The sequence below is a fragment of the Clinocottus analis genome, unplaced genomic scaffold (genome assembly GCF_023055335.1).
Source record: "Clinocottus analis isolate CAN_PGR_092001 unplaced genomic scaffold, fCliAna1.0.p SCAF_9, whole genome shotgun sequence".
NCBI classification, from domain to species: domain Eukaryota; kingdom Metazoa; phylum Chordata; class Actinopteri; order Perciformes; family Cottidae; genus Clinocottus; species Clinocottus analis.
Genome location: NW_027176251.1, coordinates 11,834,201 through 11,857,991, shown reverse-complemented (window position 1 = coordinate 11,857,991; position 23,791 = coordinate 11,834,201). Strand labels below are relative to the sequence as shown.

The 23,791-nt window shown below is 40.2% G+C and overlaps 1 protein-coding gene across 10 annotated transcripts in view; it reads left to right on the top strand.

Annotated features, from left to right (window-relative positions):
• syngap1b (synaptic Ras GTPase activating protein 1b) overlaps positions 1 to 23,791 on the top strand; it is a 126,256-nt gene that overhangs the window by 69,847 nt on the left and 32,618 nt on the right. For 9 of the 10 annotated variants that reach the window (XM_068569937.1, XM_068569942.1, XM_068569938.1 and 6 more), the window contains 4 exons: positions 11,281 to 11,372; positions 14,812 to 14,933; positions 20,717 to 20,870; positions 21,255 to 21,353. In XM_068569937.1, the coding sequence (XP_068426038.1) occupies positions 11,281 to 11,372; positions 14,812 to 14,933; positions 20,717 to 20,870; positions 21,255 to 21,353 (467 nt within the window). Of the gene's footprint in view, positions 1 to 11,280; positions 11,763 to 14,811; positions 14,934 to 20,716; positions 20,871 to 21,254; positions 21,354 to 23,791 lie in introns of all 10 variants that reach the window. The other variant, XM_068569944.1, reaches the window with a different exon arrangement.

The following is a 23,791-nucleotide window of genomic DNA, read 5'->3' as shown; positions in this document are numbered from 1 at the left end:
AAATGAAGTGTGTTCTGTGGGTTAACTACCTCATATATTATAGGATTAAGTGGTCTCCGCTGCAGCACTTGCTTTTAGTAATCGAACGTTTTATGATTTTAAACAACGAAAACTTTAAGAGTGTACCTAAAACACTACTGCTCCGTGCAAATGTACAAGCACAGTTGTATGGCGACTCATCATTTTTGTTTGTTTTTGTCCATATCTGGAAAAAATCCCCAACACCTTCTGCTAATGTATTTGTTCAGCCGTAACCTTTCTGTAAAGGGCTGTGAACCTCTCCAGCGTTCAGTCCTTTCTGCCCGGCACCTGCTGTCTTTACAGACGGGTCTGAGAAAGCATGGCCCTTCCACTAGGCCCTCTTATTTAGAGCCATGACGTTTATCCTGCGATGGTGAAGGTCTTGTGGAATATGACGTTTGTTAAATGCCACTAAAGATAACAAATATTGGATAAAACTACATTTTTGGATTGATCTTTAAAGATATACAGAGTACACCATATACTGTTGTGAAAAGCTCTGTTTTTGTGAGATTGAGGTTTTCTCAGTTTCACTTTGGCTCTCCATTAGTCATGCCCGAAAAATCCTGGATCCTACGTTTCCCATATGAGTCCATAGCGTCTTTCATTAGACACTCTGCTGCTTAACACCCACATCTTTCAAACTTCACGCCTCCAGTTTGTAACACAGGCTCTCTGTTGAAAATGTGAAGCCACAAGCAGAAATTGAGGGTTGTTTCTTCAAGCTTTAGAAAGAGTAAACCGACCTTTGGTGGAGAGCACCTGCCATTTAATAACCAATAATGCATAATAATCTATATATAATCTATATAATATCACCTTCTATAAATATGAGGATTTGTTGTTTTATATGAGTGTTGGGCAAAACAAGCAATTTGAAGAGGACACTTTAGATATTTTACAGACGCATGGATGATTCACTTAATCATCAAGAAGAAATAAGTATTAGATGCAGCTGTATTTTTATGCATCACCATCAAAAGCGCTTCCTCAGCAAATCGATCGGCACACCGCTAACTGGGAGACTCTATAAATAGCATGCATCATTCAAGGAAACATACTGTAGCTGTTTGCACACTATCCATTAGCAATTTTGTTCAGCAAACAGAATGGACTCAGATCGCGAGGTCAAGGCTAGCTGAGAGAGGCTGGTGCTGTATGAAGGGTTGAAGCGCCGCACGCTCTCTGTGTTCACAAGCGGCTCTGCACCAGTGTTCCTCAACATCCGCACACATTTTCCTCTTTCAGACCAGCCTGTGCAGCCACTGCAGAGCTTCAGCGCCCCGGCGAGTGATGTTCCCTGCATAAAGCTACTGCGGGGAACGAAGCCCCCGAGCCTCTTGCATCGCTAGTGCCTCGCTTTACCTGCTGGGCTCCAGATGACAGCGGTTATACGTTGCATTATGTAATGAGAGGAGCACTGGAGAGAATGCCTTGCACCTGCAGTCACAGTTCATGGATCAAAAGCAAACAGCGAGCCAACCAGCATTCTATATAACAAAGGCAAACATACAAAAAGCCCAGAGCATTTTTAGCGCTATTAAGACACCCACTCCCACTCCAGTCTCCATCTCTGGCTCTTGTGCTCCCTTCCTCTCTCCATTAAACTCCCCCTTTCTCAGTGCAACTCCCCCTCACCCTCCCTCTCTTGTTACCGCTCCCCCAGATGCATTTCCTCCATTTCACTCTCATCCTTTTTTCCTTCTCTCCAGCTCTCTCTCTCTTTCTGTCATCCTGTCTTCACTCCATACAGCCTTGCTCTCGCGCTGTCCCTCCTACTCCTACACGAACACTTACCCGCCCCCCAACCCCGCATACACACACACACTGTGCTCCTTTTTCTGTTTTTTTTTTAAACAACCTCTTACTCATGTATGTCTACATCCCTCCCTCCCACTCTTTTAACTCTGTCTCTCTCTCAGTTCTCTCAGAGGGTCTAAGCTGGAAGCGATTGCCACCCACACATTCCCTCTTCAGCTTTCAGCTTGACATCAGATTTACATTCAAAATGAGCAAGTGCAAAATTTCACATGTTGCAGAGCACATGGCTGTACACACCACCATGTGAACACATCAACATGTTGCACGCACACGTGAACACACATGTCCGCACCATACATTTGTTTTCTGTGAGTCCATGATCATTTATTGCTGCAAGAATTAGCTGGTTGTTTAACAGAAAAGCAATTGACAACAATTGTGATGATCTGTTCATCATTAGTCATGCAAAAATTAAAATCATATGGTAGTTGCAGCTTCTGGATTGTGTGGATTTACTGCTTAGTTTTGCATGATTATGAATGGAATATTTGTGGCTTTTGGATGGTCGGAGGGACAAAAAGAAGCACTTGAAGGATGTGAATTTGTGAACAAAAATCAAGGTGCTTAATTTCAAATCATGATATTTAGTTTTGCAGCGAACAACTATTTGCTATGCAAATATATGATGGAGTAATCTCTACCTGAGCAGAGAATGAAGACTTTCTACCTAGGATGTTGTAATGGGAGCTGCTCTTTGCTTTGTGCGAGTGCATGCCCCGCTGGCGAGGTAATCTCCACTGCACTCGTACTGCTTATAACGCCGTCTTGGCCCCGCGGCGTCCTCGTGGAAGCGCAGCCCCCCTCAGGTGAACACTGTTAGCTCTGCCGTTTGTGTTGTTGGATGCTAGCCGCTGGCTCAGCCATTTTAGCACCTTTTAATCAAATACAGGATAACCGCCGCTTCACCCGACTTTATCTTAAATAAGCTGCTGGAAGTATCAAAAAAGCTCAAACTGATAGAATAGATATTCACACAGTCACATCCATGTATGCTCTTCTGAAGGTCCTTCAAGCCTAAAGCTAAAAGGAAAGTGTTTACATTTAAGTGGGCAGATATCTATTGTACCAGCACCAAAGAAATTAAAGAAATTGATACATAATACATTGATATATATATATATATATATATATATATATATATATATATATATATATATATATATATATATATATATATATATTTCTCATCTGACTTTCAGAACCCATTTATGTCTGGAGTTAAGAAAAGGTTTTGACATTTTGGTAAATACCCGTGATCACTCGTTAGATGAGAGGATCAATACCACTCTCATATCCGTACAATAATTATGGAGCTGGAAGAGGGAGGCCATGAAATCAGCTAAGCAATTAAGACTGGAAATAGAAGGAAATCGGCTCAGTCTATTCAATATTATACCTGTCAACACATTTAAAACTAAACTAACTAAAACACATTTAACTTTGTCCACAAATACTAGCTGACTGGTGGTTTAACAGTGAGTTACAACAGTTTATCATCCACCCAGCATCTTCGCTGTTGGCCCCTGATCTCTAACGAGAAGACTCGTAAAGACGCAAGTCTTTTTTTTTCAATAATTTTTTCCAGCAAGTTGCTCTAAAACCACCAATCGTCATTTTTACAGTTCTGTTTGCCCAGATTAAAGAAATTAGATATAAGGTGTTCATTTGTTCACTTGGGTTGCTGTTCCACCCCCCCCCTCCCCCACTCCATCCCCCGTGACTAGCCTTTATGCTAAGCTAATTGTCTCCTGTCTCCCTATTATTCATACAAAGCATAAGGATATGGCTGTGGGTCTATCCAACGTATGCAGTGTTGTACCTTGAATCACACCGATATGCAGTGATGTCACAGTTTCCTGGAGTACACCTGTACGCCAACAGTCCAGCTAAACGCTAAAGACCCCTCCCTACCCCTTGAGATCGGACGCACATGAACATGCCATGGACATTACTTTTTTTTGTTCCATGTGAATTTTCTTTATGAATTTCACGCTGTGAGCCTATTCTCTTCCCACCAGGGGAGAAGTGAGTCTCTGAATTGAGTGATCTGATCGGTGTGGTTTATTCTACAAAATTTGGCGAGGCTCTTTTTCTTCCCGTTTCATCATGGATTGAATTCTTAATCAACATGCGCCCAACCATCTTTCCAAACATTTCAACACAGCGATAGCAACTTGAACAATGTTGTTCCAGCACATGGATGAGTTATTAAGTCGCTAAATAAAAGAGACAAGCATGTCTACCTGCCGCATGACCCCAGCAGACCTGAATCCCAACCTCAACACTATGATACGTCAGCCAGTTTGCTTTTCCAGCCTTTGCATCATCTCCAAACAGGAATTTCATAATTGCTTTGTTAAAAGAGGTTACAACAAGCGAATCAAGCAGGTCTCCAGATGTCTTCAGTATTGAGAGCTTTGTTGTATGCCATGTTTGAAACGGAAATATAAGGTATGCTTCGGGGAAGGCATTGCCATGGCGACAAAATACAGAGCCTGGATTGGGAGTGATGAAAAGATTTGTATGGAAACGAGACAACGCTGGTGCCATTTCTTTCCGTTTTAATTTGTCACTCTGCTCAATACCCCAACGCTAACTCCACCCATCTTCACCATACCATAAAAATGATTTATACACTGATTCTGAGAGAGTCCTAGCACGTGCTGCCACACATTTCTCCACTCTGTGCATGCTAAGTGTAAAAAGGGGCATGTACGGGTTGTTATGTCTGTGCAAGTTGAAGAGTACTATTCTCCAAAATGAGAAATCTGCTCTTGGCATTTACTCTTACCAAATGATAGATAATGCAGCATGTGGAGTAAATTCCATGTGCATGTTAAAAATGTTGTACTGCTTTTTGTAAGTCCAAGTGGCAATGTTCTTTAAAATGAACAGGAGGTAACTCGATGACCTTTGTTGGATGAAACCTGCAGCAACCCCCTTGATATTGTTATTGAAGCCATTTTCTTTCTGAAGTATCTCATAGAAGAGAAAACATCAGCAGGTGTTACTATCAGAGGAGATTCAACATAAAGGTGTTACTATCAGAGGAGATGCAACATAAAAAGGGGTTTGTTTGCAACAAAACACAGGGGAGAAACAATCACAAATGAAGTACAATAAGATCTGAGTTCAGCGAGGAGTTGAAGTTATTGGATAGATGAGAGTAGCGGATGATCTTTGATAGTTATTGTTCAATCACATTTACTTTACTCCACTCTTAAATATACCAACCTAATTTGCCAGTTCGGTGTTACTTGTGAACCCTTTATTTTGGCAAATCAATTAAAGGTCCAGTGTTTCAGGAGCTTTCAAACACATGTCAAGGTCTTCATCATCAATCATTAATGGTTTCCGGATGTAAACTGCATGAACAGATAAATTGATAATTTGACAGTTTTAGGAACAATCTTGAATAGAGAATCATTTTTAAATATATGATTGCATATCTTAGCAAACATTAACATATTTGTATTATTGCTCTCACAAACTGTTTAAATAACTGCTTGAATTTTGATCTCATGTGATTTTATATATATATATATATATATATATATATATATATATATTATATATATATATATATATATATATATATATATATATATATGAAAAGCCAAGCTATAGCTGAAAAACCAAGCCCAGCTATAGTAACTGTCTCTTGTTACAGTAGACTTTAGTCTCAAGCAAACACCATTTCATTGCCTGTTTGCACTACTATTAAATAACAGTTAGTGCTAGCAGTATTAGTGCAGAATGGTTGAATGCATGAGGGAGAGTTTAACCTCTTACACTTATCTCACTGCACAGGGCTCTCAGTGAGACACTGTGTTGCCAATGTGTCTTTAAATTATAGTCATGATTTATATACTATAAGGCAACAGTAATCTGCCCTCTGTGGCAGGAGAGAGGATTTGTTTGCCCAATTCAGATCTTCACCCCTCGTGTAAATTAATAGACAAATCTGAATAAGAGCAAGTGGTGGGTTCTCACTGGGGGAAAATCTATATCTTTTTTTTTGCAGAAGTCAAACTGCATTTATAGCCCAACATTTGCTTTCGAGTCTCTTTGGAGATTAAGAAAGTAAAAGCTTTCATTGCTCTGGGGATTCTTGCTCAGCAATTTCTGAACAAAATATAATGTGAAGACAAACTGCTGCATTTGGCTCTGTATAAATAAAAGGCTTTGTAAGATAGTTTATCACTTGTGATAGTCGTCATATAGAGTTTGTTGTACTGGTTACGGATCACTTCATAATTAACAACGGACTGTATATGTATTGTCCTTGAAGCCATCAAATTCATTTACTCAGAGTTTAATATTGTGTCACTTGCTTGCTCATGATTTGTCTTTGTTTTTTGTAAAATACTCAACATTGATACAGATTTTTTCAAAGATTATGAGAAATATATTACGCACAGCTGCTAAATAACTCGACAGTCCAGAGCACCTGCAGCGCAGCCCCCCCACACACTAAACTGCTGAAGCAGCGTTTAGGGGGCAGTCCTAGTGGGTATCACACAAGAAGTCCTGTACTTTTGGAGGGAAAACAACAACAGCTGCAACTACCTGAAGCAGACAAAGACTTGGTCGATTTCCAACAGAAATCCAGAACTCAATGAAACCCTCCATTGGAGGATGTAATAAAGCACGCGCTCTCTCTGAATCTTATGGCTTCAAATTGGCAAAAAAAATGTTTGTTTTTTTTAATCACCCGAAGTGTTAGGGTAGTACACCAACTCATACACTGCTTGTTTTTTTATGAGCTCATTGTCTATATCTGAACCAACAGAAACGGCCCAAACTTCAGTGTTTTTTTGCCGTAAGACTGATGCCACTTGAGTCCTAGATCCCCCTTTTCTCTGCCTGGCACAATCTGCTCCTCCAGGAAAATCTATTTAGTTTAGGAAGCAATATATTCTGAAGTGGTTCTTGGTATTACTGTACTGGGGCCTTTTTACTGGAGATGGCTGCAGTTATGATGCATGCATAATGATTGAATAACCCCCGGTCGTACAGGGCAGCACCCATAATAATTGCTGTTAATTAACACTTCTTGCAGAGTAACAACACTGAAGGAACCGTGTGTACTACTGCGAGCAGCCACACAAGATGAATTGAGAATATTTGGGGAAAGATCACAAGGTTCATCTCGAATCTAAAGAAAGTCAATTCCTGAAACATTTCAGTTATCAGTAACTTCTTCTAAATACCAGGAACCGAACAATATAATTTCCTGTCATTTTGTGTCAATCTTCTTAAAAGCATAGCATTAGATTGTTTTAAACAGAAATGCTTGCTATTATGTAACCCTATCACAAAACTCATTTTCAAATGGACTTAATTTTGATACAATTACCGTCAAGTGTTAAAAGCGCTTTTGACACCTTATAATGGGTGCAAAATATGAAGTCAATAACCTTTCCATGTACGAACCCTGCTCTGTCAGATTTCATTTCAAAGATTCCACCGCTGGTCAGTCACTCAGCCTACAGAGTTTGAGTCGGTAGTTTTGAAGATGTGGATTTGTGCAAACAGAAAACGAGCATAGTTTAATGTCTTGGCTGGGCGGCAAACACCTCCGTGGTCATCTTCTTCCCTCCTAATGTGGGTTGGAGAAAATTGTGAGGACAGACGGACAGGCTCGCGGGGAAAAGATTGTCATTTGGACAGGTAAATGAAAGAAAGTGAAAGAAGAGGGGTGATGGGGATGAAAGAAATACAGATGACGGTAATGTGGAGAAAATGGAAGGTTCTGGATGCCACAGCTATTTGAACGAGAGAGAGCGAGACAGAGAGAGAGAGAGAGAGAGAGAGAGAGAGAGAGAGAGAGAGAGAGAGAGAGAGAGAGAGAGAGAGAGAGAGAGAGAGAGAGAGAGAGAGAGAGAGAGATATCAAGGGCTGAAGAAAGGTAGAGGGATAAATGCATTTGAATTATGTAAAATAGCTGCGTGGGAGAAATTAGGTGTGTGTGTCTGTGAGTGTGTGAGAGAAAGAGAGAGAGAGAGAGAGAGAGAGAGAGAGAGAGAGAGAGAGAGAGAGAGAGAGAGTATTCGTGTGACAGGGGAGGCTGAGAGCAAAGCAAAGAGCAGAGATAGACAACATGACAAGTCATTGTGAGATATGCTGCAATACTGCAGAAATAGACACGAATTAGGAACAAACAAGCAAATGTATAACCAACTTAAAGTTTGAACGATGTCAAACAGAGAAATAACAATAGGACGTGCAGAACAGACATGTAAAGTAGGCTTTGATATCATCCTGCTGCTGCTTATAGTCGATAATAATTGATTCCAGTGAGCAATGGTCACCCTGGCTTTATTAAACAAGGGATTGTCATCGTCTGCTGAAAACGTGCAACATGCTGTTGACTTTACATATTCTCGCCTAATCTTGTTTGTGCTTCTTTTCTCGCTGCATGGCTCTCGGGATGACAAAGTCTGAAATACTCGACAGCTATTATATATATATATATATATATATATATATATATATATATATATATATATATATATATATATATATATATATGTGTGTATATATATATACATATATATATATATATATATATATATGTATATATATATATATGTGTATATATATACATATATATATATATATATATATGTATATATATATATATATATATGTATATATATATATATATGTATATCTATATATATGTATATATATATATATGTATATATATATGTATATATATACATATATATATAGATATATATATGTATATATATACATATATATATATCTATATATATATACATATATATATATATATATATCTATATATATATACATATATATAGATATATATATATATGTATATATATATATCTATATATATATACATATATATAGATATATATATATATATATATATATATATATATATATATATATATATATATATATATATATATATATATATATATATATATATATATATATCTCGGACGGTGTTCCATGAAATCGAGTGCAGACGTTCATGATCCCCAGAGGATGACTTGAGTGTTGCTCCTGCTTTTCATTGAGCTCTACCTCCGGGTCAAAACTTTCACTTATCCAGTGAAATCTCCCAGATGGTAACACTCTGACTTGCACAGATGGACGTGCAACGAATCCCAACAGATTGAATTTTCCTCTAGCGCCCAACCCACGTTGGTGGTTGGAAATGAAATATCTCAACAACTGTTAGATGTATTGGCATGAAATTTGGTATCTTCAGGATCATGCATGCAGATCATCAACGTCTCCTTCCTGCTTTTGCCCAATGGCATAGCGCTGTTAAGGTAAAGAATATATTTTTTAAATGTGCGATATTCTAACCTCAGAGCATTGCTTTTACGGGCTCTCAAAATGATGTTGCAAGTAGCAGCGCTAACAGCTAACAATGGCCACAGCACTGATGGAGTGGATAGTGTCGACCTGAGGAGGATTAGATTTTGTTTTTATGGAGCTACGTACATCACCACTGTCGCAGACGATGAGACCGACATCCTTGGTTTAATTCCGCTGCAGGATCAACTTGCATGTCATATCGCTCTCTCCAAAGTTTTTCTTCTTTTTCTTGTATTGTCACTGTCAAATTAAGGCCAAAAGGCAAAATGCAAAAAATATATATCTTTAAAGTACTTTAAAATTGGCTGAATATATATACTTAGGAATTTTTATTGGTAGCATCAGTGCATAAATGATGAAAACTTTGAATAAATATTGTTTATATTTTTAAACAAAAAATGATTTGAAAAGACCCCCAAACTGATGAATTCAAGACTAATTGCATTGCATACATTGAAGAAAATAAAGGAAAAGAGGTGGGAATCACCAGAGGTCCCACGATACAATATTATTAATCCAATATATTGAGTATTGCGATGTTGTGATGTATTACCCTTTTTCAACCGTAAATCGTGTCTGGGTTCATAATACGTTAAATTTCACTGACTTTTCTAGGAACGAGGCCGGGATGACTTCCAGCGCTACTTGAGTACCAGTAGCCAGTTTGATTTATGCTTCTTTTAATGTCTTTGACCAGCGCTGTGTCGTGAATGTTGTCCTGTGTGCGACAGCTGTGCGAGCAGCAGCACCACGAGTGACAGGAAGTCCAGACGATTCATTTAAATGCGGACGCCGCATTTCTAATTTCTTTCTCCGATGTTTCTATTTGATTTTTGACCAACTTCCTACCAATCACGCTGACCCGAGACCTCTGCAGACCTCACCAGAAAACCACACAGTGGACTGAAAAAGCAATTGATTTTATTATTGTAGGACCAAAACGTTTAGAATTTATATAATAAAAGATTGATCCTTGGCTTCCATGTATCGATACAATATCGCCATGGAAAATATTGCGATACTCTGCTGTCTTGATTTTGTCCCCCACCTCTACTAGTTTGCATCACAAGCATGGCTCAACTTCAAATTTAGCGGCCAAACCGTGTATTGATTTAAAGGCACGCAGTGCGATTTGTTTTTCTATTCTGTGAAACATGAGGGCCGTTTGTGGTCTTATTTTCCTTCTGCTGGCTGTCTCAAAAGTCACTTCCATCATACAATGCATGCACATGAATTTCCCCTGAGGATGGTAATGCAGAGAAACCCCTCAGTCCTGACATTTTATTGAGTTTTGCAACATTTGGTCGAGGGACCACAGGGACGGGGAAGTGGAGGACATGAGCCAAAAATGGGCGATACAGAGTGGAGAAACCTCCTGGTTTCTGATGTCATTTGTTGGTGCTGCAGTGATTAGGCAGGCAAGCCAGGTCAACCGGGCCTCCTGTGCTCTCTAACTGTACATTTACACTCTCTCCATCATCCATCAAGCGCAGGACGGGAGTTTATTCCCTTACTGGCCAATTCAGTGGATTAGGCACCGACATGCTGACGGAGGTCAATATGTGCTTTGTTTGTTTAATGCTCGCTCCTCTCTATTCGTGCATCTCCCGGTCCCTCCCTTTAAGATGCAGACTGTTAACATTCGGCCCATCTGACGCCCAGACAGAAAATCTATCTCTCCAGTCTCTCGCCCACTTCGTCCACCTCCTCCCTCCACGATGGAAGTTTGAGTTATACAGTATGTGTGCAGCAGTAAACACAGCAACAGTGCTGGTCAATGTGTGTGAACCAGCATGTTTTTTATTTCTGCCTCGCTCCCCTTCGACCTCTAATCTCGCTCTCATATTCATTCCTGCCCTCCTTCATTCCTTCAGGCAGACTGTCCATAACGGCTCTCCTGTAGCTGTTCATTTCCACAATGGCCCCCGTCTTTCTCTCCCCACATCTTCTCGCTCTACCTGTGTCTCGGCAAAGCAATATTTCCCTCTGTCTTTGTTCTACCTTTGAATGTTTCCGTTCCCCCGATGTGGATTAAAGTCTGACCTGTCGACCTATTCTTTTTCTCTGTCCTCTTAGATCATCGCGCCCGGCGGAAGAGCATAGCCACTGGGAAGCAGCCCAGCATGGAGGTCCCTCCCACTGCCCCAATTCAACCCTTCCGACAATCCGTGAGTAACCCCCCCTGTTCCCGTCCCCACTCGCTGCCTCCGTCCCTCTCGTTGTCCCTCCTGCCTCCTCCCCCCCTGGGCCCGCCACACACCTGTGGCCGCCGGACCAGTGGCACCCCGCCTCACCCTTTCCCCCTCTCCCTGGCTGTCTATCCCTCCTCCGCCTGGTGCCAGCAGCGGCAGCAGCCAAAGGGCTCTAGGAAAGGGTCTGGCACGCCCCCCATGTCCCGCTCGCTGCCCCTCTCGCCCTCCCTTTCCTTCACCCTGCCCCGCTCGCCTGCTGCCTTCTCCTCCTCCTCCCCCTTCTCGTACTGGGGCGGAGACTGGAAGGCTGCCGGGTTGAGTCCAGTGGCAGGAGGAACGTTTATTGCACCGCTGCCCCCTGTTGAGGTATGTGACACAAACATGGCTGACGCGGAGACGTTGGCTCCAGCATTTAGGAAGCCTGTAGCATGGAAACATCTTTTTTTTTTATTTTCATATATCTAAGATAGTCTCACTCCTCTCACTTGTGATCTCTGAAGTCTGTTTTATTAATAAAAGAATAATTGGAAAGGTATAGCTATAAAGGCCATACCAGTGTGTTTGTTTTCAAATACAAATTATTTTCAAATGCATGTGGTAAATGTTTTGTTCTACAGTTCAGCCATTGGTCTAGTTCACGTGTTAAAACACGCAAACCCCTGGTATGATTCCTTCACGTCAAAAAAAGTAACATAAACAAATGATGCTGTTGTGTGCTTTCTCATACCAAAGACAACTTGAGTGAAAGAGGGAGAGAGAAGCCGGCAGCCAAACACAATCTGTGTGCGGACAAAAATAATCTGTTTATTGTTTTATTCATGGCAATAAAAACTCAATCACAAGGTATCAAACGTGCACATAAAAGGGCTTGAAGGATAGATTGGTGTCTTATTAAGTTTGTGCCAGGGTTCTTTGTTGCCCATCTCCTTTCCATTATTTCTGCGGGTGCTTGCACACTGTCACTGTAACTGGAAATGGCAGGACTTGTTTTCTCCGTTCCCAGGAAATTTGCTGCCCATTCACTGCCGCAGCATGAAAAACAGCTTCCACAGACTTGACAATTACATGAGCCAGATAATCCATTTGAGTAAACGTGAAGCACCCATTTGGCTTGGTCAAAGTATTTGTGTTTCATTATTATTGCACAGAGGCGAAGATGAGTGTTTTCATATCAATATTCCAGATTATCTGATTGGATGACCAACCCTGTGCGTCACAGTGGGAGGTATAGATGGAGGCCTTAGTTTTCAGCCTTTGTGATCTTCCTGTGTTTTTCTTTTTGTAAATCACCTTACATGTAAGGGTAGAAACGTAAATGAAATCCTTAAACAGCATATTGCCTGGTGTAGTGGTAAACCGGCATATACTCATTTACTGATATTTTATCGATAAATATAACCACAAATACATATCAGAGCCAATGTTATAGTCTGTCATGTAAGCTGTGGTGTTAACTGCCAGCAAAAGACTCATGAAAGTCTATTATTAAAAATGTCACTTCAGTGAAGCGGCATTTTACTTGCAAATTGTACTTAAAGTAAAATATTAAAAGTAAACTTACTCATATTGCAGGAAAAATCTCCCGACAGTGTATTTTAAGCACCTGAGTACATTGTCCACATGTAATAGCTGTTCAGGGATGTCTCTCACACACACACACACACACACACACACACACACACACACACACACACACACACACACACACACACACACACACACACTTTTATTCCCCTTATTGTGGTTTATTGTGATTCCGGCTTCTCTCTCTCTCTCTCTCTGTACTGAAGGCTTTTACTCTTTGAGACTTAAAGTGTCAGACGGAGCGGCTAATCAAATCAGATTTAGTCATGCAGGCCATTAGCTTGGAACCAGCAGATGGAGCCAAGTCTTTAGTCATATCCTCAAGACAGGCTTCAAAGCCATTTGACTCATGCCAGATGATGAGGTGTCATTTCCTTGCAGTCATTCTCCCACTCAGTAATGCTGGTATGCTATAGGTGTATAAATGGTTTTACGAGTCCTCAGGATGCACCTGAGAGCTGCAGGGATGAAGCTTCTTTCAGGCACAGGGGAAAGAAACCCCACAGAGGGACGTTTCACGCACGCTTTAAGTTCTAAAGTTACCTTTGCAGTTTTCAGTCCAAGGTTTTAAAGCATGAAAACTCAACATTTAAGTTCTACAAATGAAACAATGTCTTTGTTTCGGGTTTAAAAGGCTCTTAGTGGCCTGAAGTGTCATCTGGGTTTATGTAGTTAAGATAGTTTTACAGAAGTGACACATTATGTTGAAATATGCATTACGTATCATGACACAAAGTAAATATATATATATATATATATATATATATATATATATATATATATATATATATATATATATATATATATATATATATATATATATTAACAAGTACGAGTAACGAGTTAAACTAATCTATTGATTGGCAATTTTCTCCCTTGCTGAGAATGATTTGTTTCATTTGGTCCCCCTTTGAATGGACCAGTTTGCAGCACACTCATGTTTGTTTGCAGGCAGGATAGCGAGGATCTTACAATGTGTACATTCACACACCGCCAGAAAGGTGTGACCCATGTCCGAAAAGTACAAACGCACAGTACACTCAATCCACAGTTAATGGAAAAAGTGTTAGCTAAAAACAGATAGCTAAATATGTTCCACAATTCAACGTGTCTACTCGGGCAACACCAGTCCAGCTGCTGGTGGAAGTGCGCATGTAGGCAGGCTTTAGGCACCAACCATCAGGCATGAATAACTTAAAGCCTATGTTATGTAGGATTTAACGTAAAGAAAATATTGATTATGGTGACCAGTCACGTCAGTGCTTCAAGTTGTCTCTTCACTCAAACGCAAGTGTGGGTATTGGGACCAAACCCCAAGCCACGTTCTCTTAATCATTTCCTGCTTCAGTGTCTCTGATTGTGTTATTTCATCGTGTAAGAAAGCGCATGCAGGACCAAGTGGACCCGGAGTGTTAGACTTTGATCTGCTGAGCTCATTGTTTGGACTGTGTGGCTCACCACTGCCCACCACAGGATCTGTTGCAACACTGCAGTTCCCTTGTGGACATGTGTGGGTGTATGATTTCCTGTTGATAATAAATGTACCTTGTGCTCTTCCCCCATCACACATCATGTGTTTCATTTGTGTGTCTCTGTCTGATTTTGGCGTTACTTTAAATGCATCTCACACAAACCCCACTGACTCCATGGGAATCATCACCGTCATACGTTAAACAATCTTTCTCCTTAAACCAAACCCGACTCCCTCTCCACCGATCAACTCCATCTTCTCCCACTTCTTCTTCTCTGTAACTTCGCGCCATGCACATCCTCCCTCTCTTCCTCCATCTTTTTGCCCCTTCTCGTTTTTCTCCTCCTCCGCCCGCTCCAGAGTTTCCTCAGTAGAAGGTTGAAGGGCTCGATCAAGAGGGCTAAGAGTCAACCCAAACTGGACCGAACCAGCAGTTTCCGCCACATGATCCTTCCTCGCTTCCGCAGTGCCGACCAAGACAGGTCAGTGAGTGATTGTGAGGCGAGAGAGACTTCATTGAGGATTCATCTGCTGTGTCTGGCTGCGTTTGGCCATTTTAATATGCAAACACTGTGCAGTTGCATTTATGTATGAAATCAAATGTTTGTCTTTTTCCTCTCAGACTCTTTTGTGTGACTGTGACGGCATCACAAACTATTTACTTTCACATCTCCTGACACAATATGAAGCTTCTCCCTGATTGAAACAGGGCGTTGGGATGGGGCATGACACCGTTGGTGGACATTTAAAAGTGTAAATCCATTCATGAAGTTTTATTGGACAAATGACGTAGAGGGTAGGCTCAGAAAATAGTAATTATATTATTGTCTTAGGTTTATAAAGTGTATGGTTATGATGAAAATGGGACATGAACATGTCAAATCTCAACCTCTTTCTATTTCTTTCTCTCGGACGCTTTCTAACCATCCATCAATCCAACCTCTTTGTCTTCATCTCTCTCTCTCTCCAGCTCTTCCTATCTCTTTCTCTCCAGCTCTTTCTATCTCTTTCTCTAGACCTCGTTCTATCGATACATATTGATCTCTTTCAGTCTGTCTTTCTCTACTTACTTCTATCTTTTTCTCTCAACCTCTTTCCATCTCGTTCTCTTGACCTTTTTCTATCTCTTTCCTCGTTCTATTGATACATCTTGATCTCTTTCGGTTTGTCTCTCGCTATTTGGTTCTATTTCTTTCAGCCTCTTTCTATCTTTTGCTTTGTACTCCTTTCCTTCCATCCATTTCAACCTCGTTCTATCTCTTTATCTCGTGCTCCTCAATCTAAATAACTCAACCTCTTTCTTTCTTTTTTTCTCTTGTCCTCTTTTTCTCTTCCTCTGACCTGTTTGTATCCATCTCCATCTCTCATTGCTATAAATTGTTGTTTATTTTACACTCTCTGTGTCACTTACAATAAAAACACTCGGCACCATCCTTGTTTCTCTGCCGGGCGATGAAAAAACATTTCCCTCTCTCCACGGCAACCAGCAGACGGCCATATGGCGGCTGTACAAACCATAATGAGTCAGTGGGAGATTTGCTTAATTATACCTCCTCTGTATCATGTGCATAGTTGTAGCAGCACTGGCATTCGTCAGGCACAGCAGCACAAGAGTTACACTGGTCAGGTTTGAGTGCCAAATTTTGTTTTTTGCAAAAGTTTGCTCTGGAAAGTCATTATTTTGAATGAGAACCAGAATACACTTCATGAAATGTGAAGTTTCTTGTTTTCAAGTATAATGTTGTCTTGCTGTTTGACTACAGCAAGACAACTCTTTAACTTTTAGTTGAAAATGTCAACTCTCGTGAATGAGGCACATTTTCTGTAACATGACATTCACTTTATTCGCGTTATTTGCGTCACCCGATGGAAATTGTTGTTGTTTGCAATAATTCACGTCTGTGCTTTGATTTGCATGCAATCTACTGTTGCGAAAAATTTGCAACGCTTTTGGTGTGAACGCAGAATTAAAACAAAATAATTTTCTCCTCAACTTCTCTTTAACTACAGCTCCACCTTGATGTCATGAGAGAAATAAATGAGGGTGGATGTTTAAGACCAAAATATGCCCTTTAATTGGGAAACACTACTTCATTAATAAAGGACTGTGTCCACAGTATTTGTCTCCGACTAAAATAATCATTATTTTCCCGATTACAGTAGTTGATCATACATTTTGGTCGATAAAGAAAATTACAATTTTTATAATCAGAATTCTCTGAAGCCCAGCATAACGTCTTTAAGATCGTTTGTTTCATACAACCGAGAGTTTTCATTTAAGATGAAAAACAGCCGCCTCACATTATAATTGTGAAGCTGCAACAAGATGTTTTTGCTTTAAAGATGATTTACTATAATAAATTGTCAAAGTAATTGCCAATCTAAGTTTCTGTTGATAAACAAATGAATGAATCCAGGAATAGTTCTAAGCTTTACTTTTGTCCATTCACTTTATCTATGAACTCCCACTCGACAGCTACAGCCAAGATAAATTCAAACTCAAACTTCAAACCGGAGCAAGGTCATCGTGATAATGTAAACACAGAGAAACAGTTCACTCAGGAGAGCGCTACAACCCGTTCTGAGCCAGGGGGCTGCCAAGGTGTGTTTCCACATGATTTATTCATCTGGGAAGGTTTTTTCGGATGTCTGTTATCCCCGACTGGTCTGAGGAGACACAGAGCGGGCAAAATAGTCGAGAGCCGAGGTTGAATGCCATTTTCTCAGATCTTGGTTTACTCTGGATGTTTTTCTGTCGGCAAACATCTACAGCTTTGATCATTATTATTCTCTTTTGAAAAATTTTTTTATTCATCCAGAGAGGGTTTGCTGAGAAGAAATTATTTTTTTTCCTCCAAAGCCATAAACGTGCCTTTGAGCTCCCAAACAGGCTCTAAAACAAGGATATACTGTATATTTCCGTACATATTTTTGGAACAATGCCCCAACGTGCCAGAGTTCCCTTAGCTTCCAATACTCTAGGTCACCCTGTCCTATAACTCATACCTAATTATTTTGTATACCTGTTTTTCAGGAGAGTTTCCATGTCCTGTGATGACCTACATTTCCTGTCCAGCAAAATATAATGTTCTGCATTTCTTTTTTTTAATTTATCATCAATTAGTCTGTTAAGTACTTAGTAGATTACTTCTTTAGCCTATACAACTATACCCCAAATAGTGAAAATGCACCTATCTTGTTGGTACAAAACCTGGAGATACTAAATTTGCATTCATATAACATTAAAAATAAAAGCTGCAAATCCTCAAATTTGAGTAGCCAACGTGAAAGTGCTTTAAGCTGTATTCTTCCTAATGGCCACCAGGGGGCGATTGTCTGATTGTAATGCAATCTTGTAAACATAACAACACATAAGCGGTAAACATTATAAACAGGAGTTTATGGTCTCAACCTCTAGTTTCAAGCCTTCTTCAATAAAGAAAGACATGTATTTCGTAAATTAGAATAAAATTGACCATATGTTTAGGGTGTGTCTACTTTGTGATTGACAGGTTAATTTGAACCTTCTTCCTTGACTAAAAATGTTGTATTCAGCTTTTGTACATCCACTTATACAGCTTGTATACAATCTATGGTTTGAAGTGACAAATGTTTAATAAGTCTGCTTAATAAATTATAGAAATGATCAACAAGCATAATTTTTGCCAATCCATTTTGTGTCACACATATTTGGATCTTTATTAAGCCTTCAATTAGACTTGCATTGCTGTAACATTATATATATATATATATATATATATATATATATATATATATATATATATATATATATATATATACACATATATATATACACATATATACATATATATATATATATATATATATATATATATATATACACATATATATATACACATATATACATATATATATATATGTATATATGTGTGTGTGTATGTATATGTGTGTGTGTATATATATATATATGTATATATATATATATGTATAAATGTATGTGTATATGTAATATTATATATAATATATATATTATATTATATATTATATAGGCTGCAACAATTTTTATTTTTATTATTGATTCATTTGCTAATTAGCAAAACACAGGAAAGCAGAAAATCCTGTTAATTAAATGTTTGACCTTTTTCCTTGATTAGATTGCCTCAAAATCGCTGCAGAATGTTTTTTTTTTTGCCAACGAACTAATTAATGAATTGACTAATTGTCTCTCCTCTACACACATAGTTGTTCAGGTGAGTCAGATTTCTTTGTGTAGTTGGCTGGGAGACGTGTTCGTCATTAGTTCACTGCAGTGATGCATACAACATGTTTTTTAAAATATTTCTACATTTTAATTATCTGCTAATTGAATACTTGTTTCTATTTTCTAGTCCATCATCACTGGTGCTGTTGTGTTCAGGTCATGATGTGTTGAATCAAATCTGCAAGAGGTGTGTGTGTGTGTGTGTGTGTGTGTGTGTGTGTGTGTGTGTGTGTGTGTGTGTGTGTGTGTGTGTGTGTGTGCATGTGTGTGTGAACGTGTGTGTGTGTGTGTCTCTACCTCCACTTCAGCTCCCCACTGAGACGTTAAACTTTCTTTTACCTCAAGCAGTCTTGCTCTCTCCTCAGTCCGTCTTTCCACTTCCTTTCCCTCCCTTTTCCCTCTAATCCATGCTCTCACTTTCTTCCTCTCTAAAGGTTCCACTGTTTACATAATCAAAGCGATTTCCTTTGAGAGGTCTTCTCTCTCGATCCTCTCACCCCTTCCTCGCTCAGTCTTCCCTTCTCTCACATCCCCTCATGAACTCCCCCACTGTGCCTCTCTTCTCCTCTGTGTTCCCCCCAACCTGACTCATTCCTTTGGGTCTATTTTTATCCCCCCCTCCCTCTCTCCCTCTCTCTATTTCTCTCTCTCTCCCTTACCCCCTCCGCCTGGTCCCTTACACATGTAATCAGTGCACTGTAGATGAACATTATGATTGCATGTCGACAAAAGCAGTGTGAGCGCAGAGTAGAAGCTGAGAGTCGGACGCCGCGCGGAGGACGTACAGTATATTTTTCTTTTGCTCCTTTTTCCTCATTTCCATCCTTTCTTTTCTTCTGTGAGGGTCTCTGTCACACCTGACCGTCCTTCCTCGCTTTCTGGGTAGACTCACTGTTTCATCATGCGTCTGTCTTAGTGACTGTCTGCCGAGCAGCTCTGCGGTGTTACATGCCTCTTTGCATGTGTGTGTGTGGGTGTAGGAGGAAGTGTGTAGGAGAGCGCGATGGACAGGCTTTTAGCGGGAGCCTTGTTCACTTAGATGTGTGTAAGAGTTATTGATGTGATTAAGAATCATTTCAAGGTGTTGTTTGTGCAGTTAAAAATGTGTTTTGCCTTGAGGAGAAAGACCGGATTCAAAAGACAGCTGCGTGAATACAACAATTAAGATATCCTACAGCCAATGTTTTTTTTGTGTAACAACATATTCTGTTGGTTGTGTGTAAATGCCGTCAAGATACGAGCAATTATTTACACACAATGATGAGGTTGTAATGAGTATTTCAGAGTCACTTTGCTGTCCGTTCCATCTACTGGATTTTCTTAAAACGTGCTAATGAAGGTTTTGCTATTAGAAGCTCGATACGTCTGCTCACTTCACAGCTGCCTGTTCAATTATTTACAAAGAATAGTTTCAAAATGTTATATTTCATTGCCTGAAGTGTAGCGCACTCTTCTTCACCAGGTTGACACTGTAGCTTTGAGTTGTTACTGTCGACAGCCCAAACAGTCAAAGTGTTGGTAAAAGTCAGAAATAATAGAAAGTCAGTGTGTGCTTTATATTAGCAGGACAACTGAAATATCAAATATCCGTCAGGATTCCTCTAAAATAAAACATTAGTAAGAGATGGGTTTTTCCTGCTACAGTTCGAATATTGGAAGTTTTCACCGTGTTTTATATGGAATATTTTGGTGATATCCACCATCGCAGACAGACACATCTTGTGTCATTAGCTGAGCATCTTCATAAATAAATATTTGGTATGTGTTAAATGCCTTTATTGTCAAATTTCAACATATTGTGTAGAACACATATGGCTGTTTGTTAGTGCTCAAAGAAAAATGTAAAAATCAAATACAATTTTGATCAAAGTAAGCCACCAGGGTTTGAAATTACCATAATTTCCCGACATTGACAAACAGCAATGTCCTGTAGTTTCTTGTACACACAACAGACGTTCAATGCAACCTTGAATAAAAGAGCCTTCCCTCCCCACATCTAACCACAACTATCACTCCTCCCAGGACCCGTTTGATGCAGAGCTTCAAAGAGTCCCACTCCCATGAGTCCTTGCTGTCTCCCAGCAGCGCCGCCGAGGCGCTGGACCTCACCCTGGACGAGGACGCCATCATCAAACCTGTCCACTCGAGCATCCTGGGACAGGAGTACTGCTTTGAGGTGAGAACTGAGGTGCACGGTGTGGACAAACAACAACCCGCTCACACACACACACACACACACACACACACACACACACACACACACCCAGCGTGCAGTGTACAGTACAGTAAATAGCATCAAAAAATGTTGTGTATGAGAGATTGTGAATTAAAAGTTGTTGGGTTTTTTTTTTTACATGTGAGGAATGAAAGAAGGACCCTGAAATGAGCCTTTTCCCTCCATAACTTGCTTCAAGAGTGTCAGCTTTTTTTCCCCTCCATCTCTTCATTAGTGAAACATGACAAAGGTTGAGAGTGAACGCATTGTTTTGGCGCCTGGGTTGCAGTCTCCATAGTAACTAATGGCTGTGGTTGTTGAATTTACCGTTGGCTATAACCTCAGGTGACTACGGCATCGGGAACCAAGTGCTTTGCGTGTCGCTCAGCTGCAGAGAGAGACAAATGGATCGAGAACCTGCAGAGAGCTGTCAAGCCCAACAAGGTGAGGGGAGAGAAAGGGATGCGGTAGAGGTAGAACAAAAAAAAAAAGGATGATCCCTCTGTCTGTGTGTCTCTCTCTCTCCTCCCCGTCTCCCGTTGTTGTCTGTTTTCAATAAGAGCGCACCGCTTCATTTCTCTGTGTGAACTCCATTTTCCTGTTTGTGTGTGTCTGTGTTGAACAGTTTTAGCCGCCTCTCCACGCAAACGTATTAAAGCTGCACGAGGTGATGTTGCAGGGTGGAGGCTCCAAATGGCTGTTTGTTTTTTTTAGAAACTTTGATATCCACAAATCAGATAATGTGATGCCATTAAGTTGCACACCGCAGGCTCATGTTTACCAGCGCAGCATGTCTGTGAGACTGGATGCTGAAGAATCCTGAGGAGGCAAAAGATTGAATAATGAAGAGTCCTGGTCATTTCTCACTGTGGGCCTCATGCAAGAACCACTTGCATGAACATTTGTTCTTAAGTGCCTTATTCAAGTAATTTAAGAGATTCATGACATTCACCAATGTTCTATAGGCCTGAACTCAGACGGGACTTTTTTTATGCAATTCATTCGTCCATCAATTTTTTTTAACACTGAATGCTAATAATAAGGAACAAGGTTCATTTTTTTTTCACACTGCGAATAAAAAGGCATCTACGCGTTGTGCAGAATGGACACATTCAAAGCTTCCACTTACTTTGTACAACATCACGAAGGCTTCATAGCCCGATCAAGTCCACAGGAAGAGCGCAGGGCTTTGAACAAAACATTTTCATAGTGGCTAGACGGTGGAATTACAATTTATGGGTTATACGTAAGGGGTGGATACATTTTTTTCCGGAGGGTAAATAAACTTTCCAATATAAACACTCGCCCTTATTTTAATCATTAGGTTCTAAAAGTTGTAAAAAATAGCTGAATCTCCTTCCTCTGTTCATGTTGATAAGCACGAGAACAAGGGCTGTGAAGCGGGATGAAGTTTGCTTGCTCTATCGGCACATGGTGGAAGATCGTCGTAAGATCTGAGTATTTTATTTTGAATTCTATCCCTGGAAGTCAAACTTGTTTTGCTTTTTGTGCCCCTGAACCACTTTCATTGGATTGAACTGATCCTGCCTTCACCGCTGGATCTAGTTCTCTCTACACGTACAAACCAAGAAGGCACACTTTATTACTCTTCTCAACCTCGACAAAGGCGGCACAGAGCAGGTCCTTCAGTTCTTACCTTTCACAGCAAAAGCCCGAGACATTTACTCTGTGTAACTGTGAACTGGAGGGAATTCAAATTCACTCAGAACATTTTGATAACAGAAAACTCAATTCAATATTTTACAGTAGCTTAAGCTAACTGACAGTTTACCTTACACAGACTGTTAGATGCTGCCCTGGGTTAATGGGATCTGTGTTAATGGGATCTAGGTTGATGGGATCTGGTTTAAGGGGATCCCGGTATAGTTGGTGTATAACTCCCTGAAGTGTGTGCCTTCGAACTTTGAATGTAATGCCGTAACTTGAATACATTTGGTTTTTGTTTAATATGATTCTGTTATGAACTCAAATTAAATATAGATCAAATGTATTAGAGGGGTGAGGGTTTTTAAATTGTATGATATTACCATATTTCAGTACTGCAACTTAAATACAGTTCTCTCAAATTCTCTCACTTCGACAACCTCGGGGTCGTTATGCAGGTCTCTGTAGCAGACGGTGAAACATCACCTGTACAGTACACTGTAGGCTATAATGTTATCCCGTCTAATATCTCCTACACAGTCGTGTCCCTGTCCTGACCTGCTCTCATTTTAGTCATGAACATAAGATCTACTAACATGAACATTCGTGAAATAAGGGATTTACTAACAGAGTTTGGTGAATCCGACTTGGATCATTCATACGAACACACCTCACAGAAAGAGGAGTGGTTTGGATGAGAACAGGAAAATGTTCTTTCATGCGGCCCACTGTCAGTATGTTCCTATATGACACCAGATTACAGTTAATTATTGCAGAAGGGATGCAGCTCTTCTGTATGATTCAAGCAGACATGTTGGTGTGTTTTCATCCTTCCTGGTGCAGCTTTAAGGTACTGTGGTTGTATTTTCCATCCTCACAGCTTAAAAAACAAAAACAAATCTCAGCCCTTTATATCGGCTCGAAAACCAATATCCTAATTTTCACACAGATTTCATAGTTTTGCAAAATTGTCCCATAGTTTGCCTCGCTGTTATTAAAGAACGTGAACAGGCGTGCGAGATATGCAGCTTTGATGACAACCAGGGACTAAGAGTTATTAAGTCAGACTGAGATGAAACATTGCCCGAGCTGAATGCCTCGTCCAGATGCTTGGGCCGCGGGGGTCCTGGCTGAGTCATGGAGCTCCAAGGACTCCAGACGGGGGCTCTCTCCAAACCCATCCCCCTCCTACCTCTAAACAACATGCACCGCGCTTC